This window comes from Podarcis muralis, chromosome 7 (assembly GCF_964188315.1).
Source record: "Podarcis muralis chromosome 7, rPodMur119.hap1.1, whole genome shotgun sequence".
In the NCBI taxonomy this organism is placed as follows: domain Eukaryota; kingdom Metazoa; phylum Chordata; class Lepidosauria; order Squamata; family Lacertidae; genus Podarcis; species Podarcis muralis.
The window spans coordinates 41,938,212-41,953,171 of NC_135661.1; the positions used below are offsets into that span (position 1 = coordinate 41,938,212).

Below are 14,960 nucleotides of genomic sequence, written 5' to 3' on the forward strand. Positions count from 1 at the left end.
AACAGGCACACTTGTAACCTTTTACAACAGCAGTGATAATTGCTGAAATGATTATATTAACACCTTCAGTGAGGCAGGGAACCATTCTCAAGAGTTAAAGATAGTCATCTTAAAGGTGCCACAAAGCTCTGAGTGTTTTTGCTACAAGACACTAATGCAGCTACCGCTCTGGAAATTTGTGCATTATAGTTTTCTTACTTGTATTATAAAGGCACTAAATCGCAATCATATATAATATCGCATAAAATATACTTTTAAAAGGAACTATTAGCAACAGTGCAGTGGGGCTTGATGCTGATCCTTGCCCTCCTTCAAGCGTATATCAAGGGCAAAAGTATGGGATGGAGGTTAATAGTCACTGAAGCCAAGGAACCACTGAAGCCAAATTGGAAACTGTGGATGGTGCCGAGGTTCAGAGTGAGGTTTCTCTAATGAAGCAAAGTGGGAGAAAGGAGAGAGAGGCAGCGCCAGCAAACTTCCCGCTAAGTAGCTTATTGATCTTTGGGCTGCGCCAGAAACTAGCTTTGCAAATGACATCAGCTCTTTTGGCACACTATCGCACGGCTCTCGGACTTCCAAGTGCGACTTTCTAACATGACTGTAAGAATCTTGTCCATGGAATTTAATCCTGTGGGTTAAACTTTCTATCTCTATCTCTCTTTCGAGAGGCAGGTTTAATTATGGCTCTCATAAACTGGAGGCAGGAATTACAGAAGCAAATGCTCAAGTAAGTTAGACCACGTCCAAACATTGGAGTTCTAAAGAAAAAACCTCAGGTGGAGGAAGGAAGTATTCTAAGCAACAACTGGTCATTCATAACATTTTTGAAGGACCACCTTCTACCACATGAGCCCATCCACTATTTCAAATCATCATCTGGGATGCTGCTCCAGGTGTTCCTTCACTCCTCAGGCAGCAACTAGGGACTGGACCGTTTCTCTGCAGGTGTCCCAATTATGAGGAAGAGCCATGGGAAGTGGCAGAGCACCTGCTTTTCATGCAGGAGGTCCCAGGTTCAATCCCTGGCATCTCCAGGTAGGGTTGGGAAAGACTCCCTGTTTGAAACTCTGAAATGCCACTGCTGGTCAGAGTTGATGGTGCTGAACTAGATGGACCCTTCAGAGTCTGACCAGGTCTAAGGCAGCTTCTTCTGATCCAATTTTGAAATTTGCTTTGCAGATATATCTGCCAGGTGCCTACTTTTCTGTAACGCACCAAACCCGAAACCTGTTATTTTCTTGTGCTTTGGGCAAGCAGTAGCATAGCAATAAGATTTCTCTTGCTATTATAAAGTTGCTGCGTTAGTGATAATGCCCTCTTGTGGATGTGGCTGACAGGGGCAGAGTGAAAGTGGAGAGAGTACGAATTCCACAACCAGGAACCCCAACTTTTTCAAAGAGAAACATTTTCATCACTTTGCATAACTTATTTTGGTTCCAGTCTTTACAAAGAAAATGCAAAAAAATTAAATCAATGGGTTTAAGGAGGGGAGCAGCAGCGAAGCGAGGAATGGGCAGCCTGTTAATGTCAGCTAGAATGAGCACTGCTTCTGTCTGGAAATCACCCACAGCACAACCTCCAGCACAAGTGGACCTGGAGAAATGCATGATTGACCAGGCTGCCTTCTTGCAAAAGAGATAAAAGATTAAAATCATTGGCTAAATTTGTAGAAATTTGTTCTGCCATGTATGGCTTTCTTTACTAGAAAAATGTTTATATTTGTATTAGATAGATAGATGATAGATAGATAGATAGATGATAGATGGATAGATGATAGATGAGGATGCCAGGCCAAAGTCTAAATAAGTAATTTATGCAACCATTTCTTTCATGGCCAAGCTCCTCTGAGTTAACTTTCCTGGTAGATTCTAGAGTGCTCAGCTGGTCTTCTGAATGTGCTGGCATTTGTCCAGGTTGGGTTGAACCAAGAAACCACATTTTGGAGGTGGATTCAAACCACCATTTGAATCAGTATTATAGTAGGAACAGAGGAAGCCGCCTTCTAGCAGAGTACTGTCAGCTCCGACTGGCTGTGGCTCTCTAGGGTTTCAGGCGGATAAACCTTTCCCATCACCTCCTGCTTGACCCACTTTTTAACTGGAGATACCAGGAACTGAAATGGAGGCTTTCTGCATGCAAAGCAGGTGCTCTGGCTTTCAGCTATGGCCCCTTTCCAGTATTCACAACATGCGTTCAGGGGGCCTAGGCCTACTCAGAAACATAAGTTGAGTTTGCCTCTCCACCTAACAAAAAGAGGAAAGCACCAACTGCCCCCAAAGTAGCACCAGTGATATGGCACTCCTCCTGGCAAGGGGACCAAAGTGGACAGGAGAAAATAACCCTTTCCTAACCTCTTTGCCCTTCCTGTCCTCTGCACAAGTTTGTTAATACCTTTGTGCCATTCTCATCGCCTTCAGCATGGATGGTGTAGGCAGGGCCTTCCTTTTGCGAGCTTTCTGAGGCTATGCGCACTTGCACTCCGGGCAGTGGAAGCCCCACCGACCCTAGAGGGAAAAGAAAGAGGAAGTTGAAAGCTGGTGGGTGGAGCAATTGGACAGACACCAAGCCCAGCACCAACCGCTAACAGCAATGGGTCAAAATGTGAGCTATTTAGATCAGGGCATTTGCAAAACATTTCCTTGTTCCAGTGGAAATCCATTTTCAGAGTTCTCTCAACTGTGGCTTTCCATAAAAGCTCACTCACACACACACAAAACATCCTAAGTGTTTACTATTAAAGAAATATTGAACAGCTTTTGCCCAGTTTGGTTTTTTAATTTGAATCAGATGGCACAGCGTAGCTCTCTTGGCACAGAATTTGGGAAGTAGTACAGCAGCACAGCCCTGGGTCCAGGGCACAGGTCCAGTTACAAAGGGGCAGGCAAGCTGAAGAGGGCCCCAAACTGTGCAGAGAAACCCTGCTGGAGCTGGGAAAGTCAAGAGGCACAGCAGCAGGAGACAGGCCGCACACTTCTCATTTCACCCGGAAGTCATGCAATGCAGAGAAGAGGCAGGATAGCCCTGATGCCGGAGGAGAGTAGTACGCCAGCTTGCATCAACACCATGAGGGAGGATGCAATGGGGACACAAAAGCCCTGACGTGACAGGGGAGAGCACCAAGCAAGAGGCAGAGGCAGCTAAGGGCCAAGGGTACTGCATACTAGCAGGGGCCCAGCAGAATTATTATGCCAACATTTATCAGTTGCCTTATACAAAAGAAAAAGTCTCAAAGCAACTTGAGAAGATAAAATGCAAAACACAAAAGTAATTTAAAAATCTGAAAAATTTAAAATGATCAACAACACACCAAAAAAAATCAAATTCCCATCCAGTAACATAATAATAAGGACAAGTCCTACCCACCTCACTAAAAAATGACCACCAGCATAGCAGACAAAGGCCTGAGTATACCAAAAGGTTTTAGCTTGGTGTCAAAAGACTGGCAGGGATGGTGTCAGGTGTGTCTTCTTAGGGAAAGCATTCTACAGGGGGAGGAGAGGGGACATACTACTGAAAAGGTCTGTTCCGGTGGCCATCCTTCGTACCTCCCTTGAGGGGGGCACACGAAGGGGGGCCCTCTAATGAAGGGTGTTCATATGTGGAGAGGCAGTCCTTGAGGTACTGTATTCTGAGCTGCATAGGGCTTTAAATAGGGCTGCCATATTTTTTGAAAAACCCAAATTTTTGAGTGATTTTTCTATTAACTTGCCTAAGATCCAGGACAAAGTGCCGCCTTTCAGAAATCCCCCCCATCCAAAAGTCCATTCCACCTTTGAAATCCCGGTAATGTCAGGGAAGGTCCAGACATATGGCAGCCCTACTTTAAAGGCCCAAACCAGCACTCTGTATTGAGCCCGGAAACTAACTGGTAGAATGTGAGCTCCACACTTCCGGAGGCGGCGCGAAACGGTGATGGCGGTCCTCTTCGATCTCTGAAGAGGGGCTCCGCAGGAAAGGGTCGTTTCGCTACGGCACAGCGACGACCCACTAAGACAAACCACGGGTAGAGTGAGCCCGTGGCCGTGGGACTCGGCGGGCACCTAGAGCGACCCCGAAATCGCGGAAGGGACCCCGTAAGGGGCTCCGGAGTGAAGGAGGGGTAGCGGTGCTGTGAGTTCATCGCTCTTTCTGCGGAAGCGAAGCCGCGCGGCTGTCACAGATGAGCGCCGACCTTTCTTCCTTAAAAGATCTGACTGAGACAACAAACCCGTGAGTAAGGACATTAAGTCTGGGGACTAAATTGCTTTTAAATTGGCTGAAACCGGGAGACGATAAAAAGGAAGTCCGCCTTCCGGTACTGCTTACAAGATCAAAGCAAAGGATCTGTCAAGCGGAAAGCAGTTGAAAAGGGAAGCGTTAAAGAGAGCCTTTCATGCACTTTTAGAAGTGACTGTGGAAGAGAAAAGACAGATCTACTTGTGAGTAATCTTTTAAAAGAAATTTGGAGAGATCTCCCTCGGTTAAGGGCTATTGAAAATCAACTTCTAAATTGCTGGGCTGCCGGAGGGGAAACTGTTTTAACTGCGGAACTGTTACAAACTTTTATGAAAGTGATACTTTTGAGCCTAAACAAGTTGGAGTGGATACAAATTGGCAGGCACCTTTCTGAAACTTTGTTAAAAGTCAAAAGCACTCTGCAGGATTTTTTTTTCTATTATCTTTTCTGGGATTATTGCGTGTTTTCAACATAACAGGGACTTTAATGGCGGAAAAGTTGCCTTCTTCTTTCTGAACTTTTGGTGGCACTCCCCCTAGAGGACTTTGGGAATATAAAGGCCTGGGAACAGCTTTTTATGTTTACTCTCTCTTACTGGATTGTTTTTAAATTGGACCTGTCTTTCCCATGGGACAATAAAAATTTGACCTTGAACATTGACTGATGAGTGGTTCAGGAAAAACAAGAGCAGCTAAAGCTAAGGAAGCCAAAGAGAAGGAAAAAGAAAAAAAACAGGCACAGCTCGTACAAACAACTCTGACTCAGGGACGTAGATCTTCGGTCCCAGCTGTGCTGGGTGCAACAAAGGCAGAAGTCGAAAAGCCTAAAAACCTTGCAGAGGAAGATATGGCAGCAGGAGGATCTGAGGGAGTACTGAAACAGATCCTGGAGCAATTGGCAGCCTTAAATCAAAAGGCTGACAACCAATCACTAAAAATTGATCAAGCTACATCTTCAATCCAGAAATTGACTGATCAGGTTTCCCAGCACACACAAGCAATTGAAAAATTGCAAGGAGCTACAGCAGAAAACCGTAACCTAGCTGGGGAAGCTATTCAAATTGCAACGGCAGCTAAAAAAGAGGTTGAGGAAGTCAAAGGAGAAGTCAGGCCTTTGCATAAACAAATTGGTGAACAACAAGCCTATCTTTCTATGGTGGAATTGAAAAATCGTGAGAATAATCTCAGATTAAGAGCAATTCCAGAAATTGAGCAAGAAGATTTGATTGGATTTTTGACAACAGAATTCTCAAAATTCTGGAATATAAAGGAAGAAAGCGATTTTAAAATTGTTTCAGCTTTTCGACTGGGAAGACTGGTAAGGAAGGACAGATCCAGAGATTGTTTGATAATTTTGAGATCAAGGGAAGAGAGAGACAAAATATTAGGCCTACACTTTGCAAATTCATTGGAGATACAGGATAAAAGGGTGCAAATTTACAGAGATATACCAAAACAGTTATTGGACTTGAGAACCACCTATTCAGAATTGGCAAGATTGTTGAGACTCAACACAATTCGTTATAGGTGGGAGTTCCCGCAAGGAATATCTTTTACTTACAAGCAGAAGAAGGTAAAAATAAGAACACCAGAGGACTCACAAAAGTTCCTGCACGAGCACGGAAGCAGCAGCGCATTGGCCTCTACCACAATCTGAGCTACCGCCTGGAGGCGGACCAGGCCCTGCACCCTCGGAACCAGAGGATAAAGAAGAAACACCACTCTAGGTGCAACAAAATAGTACAGGATGTCTCTGCAGCTACTTAGTTGGAATATAAATGGTGGAAATTCCCCGGAAAAAAGAAGGAAAATATTTCACATACTGAAGAAAGAACAATTGGACATTATTTGCCTACAAGAAACTCATGTGACCAGGCTCCACAGGAAGGTTCTAGTCAACAAAAGACTAGGCCAAGAATTTATCTCATCAGACAAGGTTAAGAAAAGAGGCGTGGTGATATATGCCAAGGAGAGCCTGGTACCAAAATTTGTATTTAAAGATGAACAAGGAAGAATTTTGGCGATTGAAATTCAGACACAAGGAGAAAAAATTTTGATTTTAGGAATATATGCGCCAAACGATGGGAAATCAGAATTTTTCAAGAAGCTGCATGAGATTATGCTGGACTATATGGACTATAACAACATCATAATGATGGGTGACATGAATGGAGTGGTGTCTACACATATGGATAAGTCTCAAAATCAAAACTTAACATCTGATGGCAGACTGCCGAAAACTTTTTTTGAACTGACTGAAAACTTGGATTTGATTGATATATGGAGGACAAAGAACCCCCTAGGTAAAGAAGGAACTTTCTTCTCTGAGGCCCACCTGTCCTGGACACGGATCGACCAAATTTGGACGTCTAGAGGGCTGGCACCCAAGACCAGAAAGGTGGAAATCTGCCCCAAAACATGCTCCGACCACAACGCCTTGAAATTAGAATTCAGACTTACTCAAACTGGTTCCTTCAGATGGAGGATGAATGACACTCTTTTAAGAGATCAAGAGATTGTGAAAAAGGCCCAAAAAACTTTAAAGGACTATTTTGAGATAAATTTGAACACTACAGTAGAAAAAAGAACGATTTGGGACGCTAGTAAAGCGGTCATGAGAGGGTTTCTTATACAACAAAATTCAATCAAGAAAAAGCTCTGGAATGGAAAGAAAGATAAAATAATAGAGAAGATTCATCAGGGAGAGAAAAAATTGAGAACCAACCCAAAGTCAAAAGAAGTGCTGAGAGAAATCAAATTCCATCAAGCACAATATTCTAAATTGATAAATCAAGAAATCGAATGGAAAATTAAACAGATGAAACAAAGATCATTTGAATCAGCAAATAAATGTGGAAAGCTGCTAGCTTGGCAGCTGAAAAAAAGACAAAAGTTAAATACAGTTACAAATCTAGAGATTGAAGGAAAAATGGTCCAGAAACCAGAAGAAATTAGGAAGTGTTTCCATAGATATTTTAAAGAACTGTATGCACAGGGGCCTCAGAAACAATTTGAGATAGACCAATTCTTAAAGACAAATGGACTATCAAAAATTACTCAAGATAAAAGAGTAATCTTGAACTCTAAAATAACCTCACAGGAAATTGAAGGTGCCATTCAGAGCATGCAACCAGGCAAATCTCCAGGCCCGGATGGGCTCACCTCCAAATATTATAAGACTTTGAAGGACTACTTGATACAACCTTTGATGGAGGTATGCAACCAGATCATGGATGGGAAGAGGGCACCAGAAACGTGGAAAGAAGCTTTCATCACATTGATACCTAAGACTGAAACTGAAAAGACCCAGCTGAAGAACTACCGTCCCATCTCACTCCTGAATGTGGATTACAAAATATTTGCAGACATTTTGGCAAGTAGACTTAAAAAGGTCTTAAATGAAATAATTCACAAGGACCAAGCAGGCTTTCTCCCTGGTAGACATTTATATGAAAACACCAGAAACATCATTGACATCTTAGAACTTTTACAAACCAACAGGAACACAAGGGCGGTGTTAATTTTTATTGATGCGGAGAAAGCATTTGACAATATATCTTGGATGTTTATGAAAAAAAACTTAGAAGGGATGGGAGTGGGACGGGGGTTTGAAAATGGAATAGAAGCAATTTATTCAGAACAGAAGGCTAAATTAATAGTGAACAATGTGGTGACGGAGGAATTCAAAATTGAAAAAGGGACACGACAAGGGTGTCCTCTATCCCCTCTTTTATTTATATCAGTCCTGGAGGTGCTACTGAACATGATTAGGGAGGACCGGTTGGTACAAGGGATAGAGGTCGGAGTGAAACAATATAAATTGAAAGCCTTTGCAGATGACTTAGTTTTAACATTACAGGAGCCAGAACCCAGTACAAAAAGAGTTCTAGAACTTATAGCAGAGTTTGGTCGGGTGGCGGGATTTAAGTTGAACAAACAAAAGACTAAGGTTCTGACCAAGAATTTGACATCTACAGAAACAGAGGGGTTCCAGAGAGAAACAGAATTAACTGTGGTTAAAAAAGTGAAATACCTAGGGATTTATTTGTCTTCCAAAAACTTGAATTTATTTAAAGATAACTATGAAAAATGTTGGCTGGAAATCAAAAAGGATTTAGAAATTTGGTCAAGACTGAAACTTTCCTTGTTAGGTAGAATTGCAGCTATAAAGATGAATGTATTGCCGAAAATGTTATTTTTGTTTCAAACCCTTCAGATTGTGGACAGAGTGGAATGTTTTGGAAAGTGGCAGAAGGACATATCTAAGTTTGTCTGGCAGGGCAAAAAGCCTCGAATAAAGTTTAAAATACTAACTGACTCGAAAGAAAGAGGAGGTTTTGCCCTGCCGGACTTGAGGTTATACTATGAAGCTGCAGCCTTCTGCTGGTTGAAGGATTGGTTCTTGCTAGAAAACACTGATGTCCTAGATCTGGAAGGTTTTGATAATGCTTTTGGTTGGCATGCATATTTGTGGTATGACAAGGTAAAAGTTCACAAATTGTTTAAAAACCATGTTGTTAGAAAAGCAATTTTTGCAGTCTGGATGAAATATAAAGACTTATTAGAGAGTAAAACCCCGAGGTGGCTATCACCGATGGAGGCCAAGGCCCGAAAAAGGCCCAATATGGAGGCCTACTGGCCGAAATATTGGGAAATAATTGAAAAAATTGGAGACAATTGGAAACTGCAGAGCCAGGACAAATTAAAAAATAAGGTGCGAGACTGGCTACATTATGCTCAAATTCAAGAGGTTTTTAAAATGGATAAAAAAGTTGGTTTCCAAGTGGAAAAATCAAATTTGGAGACAGAACTACTAGAACCAAAAACTAAGATATTATCGAGAATGTACAACTTGCTGCTTAAGTGGAATACACAGGATGAGACAGTTAAATCTGCCATGATAAAATGGGCACAGGATGTGGGACATAACATTATGTTTGAAGACTGGGAAAGGTTATGGAACACCGGAATAAAATTCACGGCATGTACTGCCCTGAAAGAAAACATTATGAAAATGATATACCGGTGGTACATGACCCCAGTCAAGTTAGCTAAGATATATCACCTGTCTGACAATAAATGTTGGAAATGTAAGGAGGCAGAAGGGACATTTTTTCATCTCTGGTGGACCTGCCCAAAAGTGAAGGCCTTCTGGGAAATGATCTATAATGAATTGAAAAAGGTATTTAGGTATACCTTCCCTAAGAATCCAGAGGCCTTCCTGCTGGGCATGGTAGACCAGAAAGTGTCAAAGAAAGACAGAACGTTGTTTATGTATGCCAGCACAGCAGCAAGAATACTCATCGCAAAGAACTGGAAGACACAAGATTTACCCACGTTGGAGGAATGGCAGACGCAGTTGATGGACTACATGGAGTTAGCTGAAATGACCGGCAGAATCCGAGATTTGGAGGAGGAATCGGTTGAGGCGGATTGGAAAAAATTTAAAGACTATTTGCAAAAATATTATAAGTTGTATGAATCCTAAGACAGTGCATGTTATTGGAAATGTTATGCTTTAGCAAATATGATAAAGTAAATGGCAAAATAGGTGATAAAAGAGAAAAGAGGACAAGGTGAACTAAACATATTATGTTTATTATAAAGATATCAAATTTGAGATATAATACATTGAATATGGATACATAATAATTGAAAGTTGTAACAAGGTTTGAAATAAGGTAACAAATTGCTGACATTGATATTACAAAGAATGCAGATTTGGAAGGTGTGAGGAAGTACAATGGTTTTTTCTTTCTTTTTTTCTTTCTTCCTTTGTTAAGAAAAATCAAAAAACTGTTTCTTGTATTTGATTTATATTGTATTGGAATGTTCAAAATTATGAAAAGAAACGCAATAAAAAATTTTATAAAAAAAAAAAGAATGTGAGCTCCAACATCCCTATTGGGGTGTCACCAGTTGCATCCAGAAGACTGGAGTGGAGAGTGCTGGCCCAACAGCAGCTTTTTCTGTGGCTGCCTCTGAAGAGAACAACCATTTCAAACTTGCCCTTTGACTAACCTATTGACAATTGGCTTTGAAGCTGCTACATCAATCAGAAATTAAAGAACTCCAGCCACCCGCACCCAGGACCTGAAGGCACTGCAGTGTTTTGACAGAGATTCCTCCAACACCAATTTACAAAAGATGGAAACAATGGATAGTGCATCTTCCTGAGTGAGCTGTACATGTGTGCCTGATTCACAACCACTGCATGCGCTCTGAAGACATGACAGCAATTTAATTATTGCAAAGATAGGGAGGTCTCTGTACTCAGACTATGCAACAATCCCCCCTCCCGTGCAGAGGAAAACCAACCGCAAGTCTCCCATACTTTAATTCAGTCCCTATATTGCCAAAATAAACTCAATGTATATATATATTTTAAAAGGAAAAAGCTACCCGCTGAGAGCTGACTTATCGCACTCTTTCCAGAAAGGGTCTATTTTTTTCCTCCCCTCCCAACCCAAAATGACAAACCTTTGAAAGCAGAGGTCTATAAAAGGCTGGGAAACGCTGACAACGTTAATTATAGCGATACCAGCACGACAGTGCAATTAAAGTCTTCGTGCAAAGACAATGACTCGCGCTCCTCGGGGCCGAGTGACATATAAAAATTAAGTCTGTATGGTTAACAGAGGGTCCAATTCGGCTCCCCGGTGATGCCAGGCAAAGATGGCCAGGGGGTGGGAGTGGAAGAAGAGAAAGGAAGATTCAATCCTATGCAGATGGAGAGATGTTTTGGTTGTTGTTGTTTTTTTAAGCAGCCTTGGCCTCTTCTGATTCTTGCCCGGAATCTCACCATATAAACCAGGGGAGAGGTCTCTGCGCTTGTCCCCTTTTAGTTTGTGAGCTCCTGGACTTTTGGCAAGCTGCCTGCCAAGCTAAGCATCAGCCCCGGCAACCCAAGACAGGCAGCCGTCAGAGAAGGGAGCAACCCTATTAGCCCTCCACCAGTTCTCCCCCCACCCCTGTTTAAGTTAGTTGTCAGTTCTTCCCTGATAAATTTAATTGGCCCTGCGGTCTGTGTCCTTTGGTATCAGGGGACCTGGATGCTGTTATGTGTGGTGGTGTCCTCGGAGAATTGAAACAGGCCAACGATAAGGCTCTCAGCACTCTCCCTGTCAACAATCTATGGAGTCCCCGCTGTAGGAGCTATTAGCCGCCTCTGATCTAAACCTCCAATTAAAGTGGTGATTAGGCCCAGTGAGGCATTCGCTGGCCATGAATTATTCATCTCCCTTCACAGTAACAACACCAGGGGGATAAGAGAGAGAGAGAGGAGGAGAGAGAGAAAGAGTGTGTGCACACTGCAGAAAACAGAAGCATTTTAAGCAGGGTTTTAACCATGTACGAGCAAAGTGCTTATCTCCAAATCTTTCATCTCCTCTTCTTTTGGACAGAACCTCTCCTATACTTTTAGATCTCAGCACCTTGAGAACAGAAGTGTCAGGGCTCTACAGATGACACGACATGGTCCCTGGAGCTAGGGATGGAGGGTGGAAAGGAGACAACTGGGAGGCAGTGGAGAGGGAGGCTGGGGCGTAAATGCCTCTGCAAATTGCAAAGGCGGCAGGAGGAGAGGGGAACCCCCCCCTAATTTTGCCAGCACTCTAAAATAAACTCGGGATGAAAAATATATTGCACACATATGTTACATGTGAAAAACTGGGCAGGGGTATGAGTCCTGGCAGCAGAAGACACAGGCAGATCTGCCTGCACACAACAGCTTCCCCTGTCATTCCAACAGAGAAAGCAGATCTGTGGGGAACATTCCTTTGCATGTGCAGAGCTGTATACCTGCCTTTGGAATGAATGAGGCACCCTGTACACATCTGGGCACCCAGTTGCCAGCCAGGTTCCTGAGAGAGGTTATTCAAGGGCACAGGCCACAGGTTTCCTTGAGCACCTCCTCTATCTGCTCACGCTCCTTCCAAACAGAGACTCACTGGAGTTGTTCTTTTAGTATGGAGTTCAGAAGTCCGGCCTTGTGCAGGTTTGCCCCCATGGTGAGGCTCCCTGGGAACTGACTTGGCAATACGTTTTCTCATGCTGCCTGACGACTCCATACCCCGCAGTGCCAGCTGTCCAGTCCTGAAGCTTTTGGTTGTTCTAATTATTCTCTTTTGTCTGTGTTGTGTCAACCTCAGCATCTCGCTCCTTTTTCATCTTTGTCTCTAGGGAGATTCTTGGCATGCATCCTACTACCAAACACAGCGCTGGAAGAGCGTCATGGCGCTGGAGCACTTTGATCGTGCCACTGCTGCTTAACACCTTAAGCCTGAAAAGCTGCAATCACAGAGCCCAGGATGCCGCTTTTCGCCACCTCCGCTGGGCAGTTCTAAAGAAACCCTGTTTTTTGGGTCTGCTACGACACGGTGGCTGAAAGAGTCTCCGGGGAGCAATATCCGCACACATCAGCTGAAGATGTGTTTGAGGATGAGAGTTTTGCTGGCCTGGGCTGCAGCATTTGAGGTTTTTCAGTTCACAGAAGAGCAGGAGGAAAACTTATAGAAGCATATAAAAATTATACATGGCATGGAGAAAGCAGATAGAGAAAGGTTTTTGTCCTTCTCTCATAGAACTAGAACTTGTGGACATCCAATGAAGCTGAATTTTCTGGGAAAACCAAAGAGCTCAGCACATATTTAAACTACGGAATGCACTCTCAAATGAGGCAGTGATGGCTACTAAATTTGTTGAATTCTCTTTTAAAGCCATCTGACAAATTCATGAAAGCTGCCAATGGCTACTAGCCATGACGGCTACACTCTGCCTCCATGGTGGAGGCAGTATGCTTCTGAATACCACTTGCTGAAACCTTGCTGGGATGGGGAGTGCTGTTGAGCTTAGGTCCCACTTGTGGGTCATTAGCCAGATCAGCAGGGCTCTTCTTACGTTCTTATGTCTAAAGGGGCAACAGAGTTCTGCTCCAGCTGGGAATAAGCAATACAACAGGCCAGGCCAGCCTTCCCCAACCTTGTGGCCCACTAGTGCTTTCGACAGCTCCCATCAGAACCAGCCAGATCAGCTGTGATGGCAGGCATTGATGGAGTTTTACTCCAAGACAGCTGGCGGGACACCGGGTTGTGGGAGAGAGGCTGGGCTATCCTATAAGTTTGTGGCCTCCACACCATCTAAACTGGGCCTCCAGAAGTAAATAAAATAGATGATAGACAGATAGATAGATAGATGGATAGATGAGAGATAGATAGACAGATAGACTCTGATGCAATGGGGAGAGAGCTGAATGAGCACCTGGGAGGTCATACCTCTGCCTCAGAATCACAGTGTGGCCTTGGAGAAGTCGCTTAGTCTCAGTCTCTTGCCTGTTCATCTACTGCAAGGATGGGAAACCTATGGTCCTCTAATGTTGTTGAACTCCAACTCCTGTTGGCTCCAGACAGCACAGCTCATATGTCAGGGATTATGTGAGCTGGAGTCCAACAACATCAGGTGAGCCACAGGCTTTCCCAGTCCTGATATACACACTTAAACAGCAGTAGCAGCCTTATTTGTGGATTTAAAGGGACGAGGGTTTACCTGCCAAAACAGACCCTTAGTACAGTCCTGATCTGAAAGCACCTCCCCCTTTTTCTCCAAACATACAGCACCTAAAGCACTTTAATCATCGTAGGACAGCTTGCAGCCCTCGCTAGATTCTTACCTGGGATACGAGGGCCATGGAGTGGATTTGAAAGCGCCATCCCAACCTCCGTCATCCCATATCTCTCCAACAGCGTGTGCCCAGTGATGCTCTTCCACCTCTCCAGGATAGGGACTGGGAGGGCTGCAGACCCTGACACCATCAGTCTGCAAGGAGGGATGCCAGCGAGAGTTAAGATGCTTGACAACTGCAGAGCAGGATTATTGCCACAGCCATTCAATATCTATTTAGAACCAAGTGCAGGAGCCTGCCGGATTCTGCTTTCAGCAGCACTACCTAGAAAAGGGGAACTCAGCATCATGCTGCCACTCCCTTACACCTTAGGATGGATTCAGACAGGATGGACATGTCTGGGTGGGTAACTGAGTAGGATATTAACTGGGGGTGGTGAGAAAAAAACAATTTAAGATGACTTTGGTAGAGATAATGAATGGGGGTAATTGAAAAGGAATTGAATTGATTTGGAGCAGGATCTGTTGGGAAATTAAGTTGGGGTAAATGAATGGAAGAGAAACTGATCTGGAGTGATCTGTGGTGGGCTGCTGGTTAATTGAAGAATTGATCTGCAGTGATCAGGATGGGAAATCAGTTGGCTTGCATTCTGTGATATTAACGTTTTAAATGTGAATCTCGGCCTACAGTTTAGAATATCCATGTTTGCCTCTTTGGGCCCTTCCCCCAAAACTTCTGCGTAACTAAGTAATGGACCTGGTTTCCTGCAAATGCAATACAGGTTGCAAGAAGTGCTGGTCCCCCGTGAGCACAGGAACAGCCTCTGGACAAAATGTAACTGAGAAAAAACACCTACATGAGACAGCCACCAGGAAAGCAAAACGTACTGGACAGGCTACTCTCTAGGGTCAGTCTTGCCCCGGAGCAAGACGTTCTCTGGCAATCGCCCCACAAGCAGAGAAGAGAACAGGGCGGCATTTGCTGCTGCAAAGTGGTGACAGAACGATGAGGGTTGGGCACCTGCCAGAACAGAAAAAGGGCTTTGCATCTACATCTTGGAACCCAAACCGAGAGCAGAGACATGACAGATGGTTTTTAACAAGATAGTAGGTTAGCCTGGAGAATA

The 14,960-nt window shown here is 43.7% G+C and overlaps 1 protein-coding gene across 9 annotated transcripts in view; it reads right to left on the minus strand.

Moving 5' to 3' along the window:
• ACSF3 (acyl-CoA synthetase family member 3) overlaps positions 1-14,960 on the minus strand; it is a 67,520-nt gene that overhangs the window by 34,658 nt on the left and 17,902 nt on the right. For 7 of the 9 annotated variants that reach the window (XR_013393631.1, XM_077931589.1, XM_077931588.1 and 4 more), the window contains 2 exons: positions 13,883-14,028; positions 2,392-2,504 (listed from right to left, as the gene is read on the minus strand). Coding sequence is in view for 8 of the 9 variants with exons in the window: in XM_077931589.1 (XP_077787715.1) it covers positions 2,392-2,504; positions 13,883-14,028 (259 nt within the window). In the remaining variant the exon portion in view is untranslated. Of the gene's footprint in view, positions 1-2,351; positions 2,505-13,882; positions 14,029-14,960 lie in introns of all 9 variants that reach the window. The other 2 variants (XM_028740000.2, XM_077931587.1) reach the window with 2 other exon arrangements.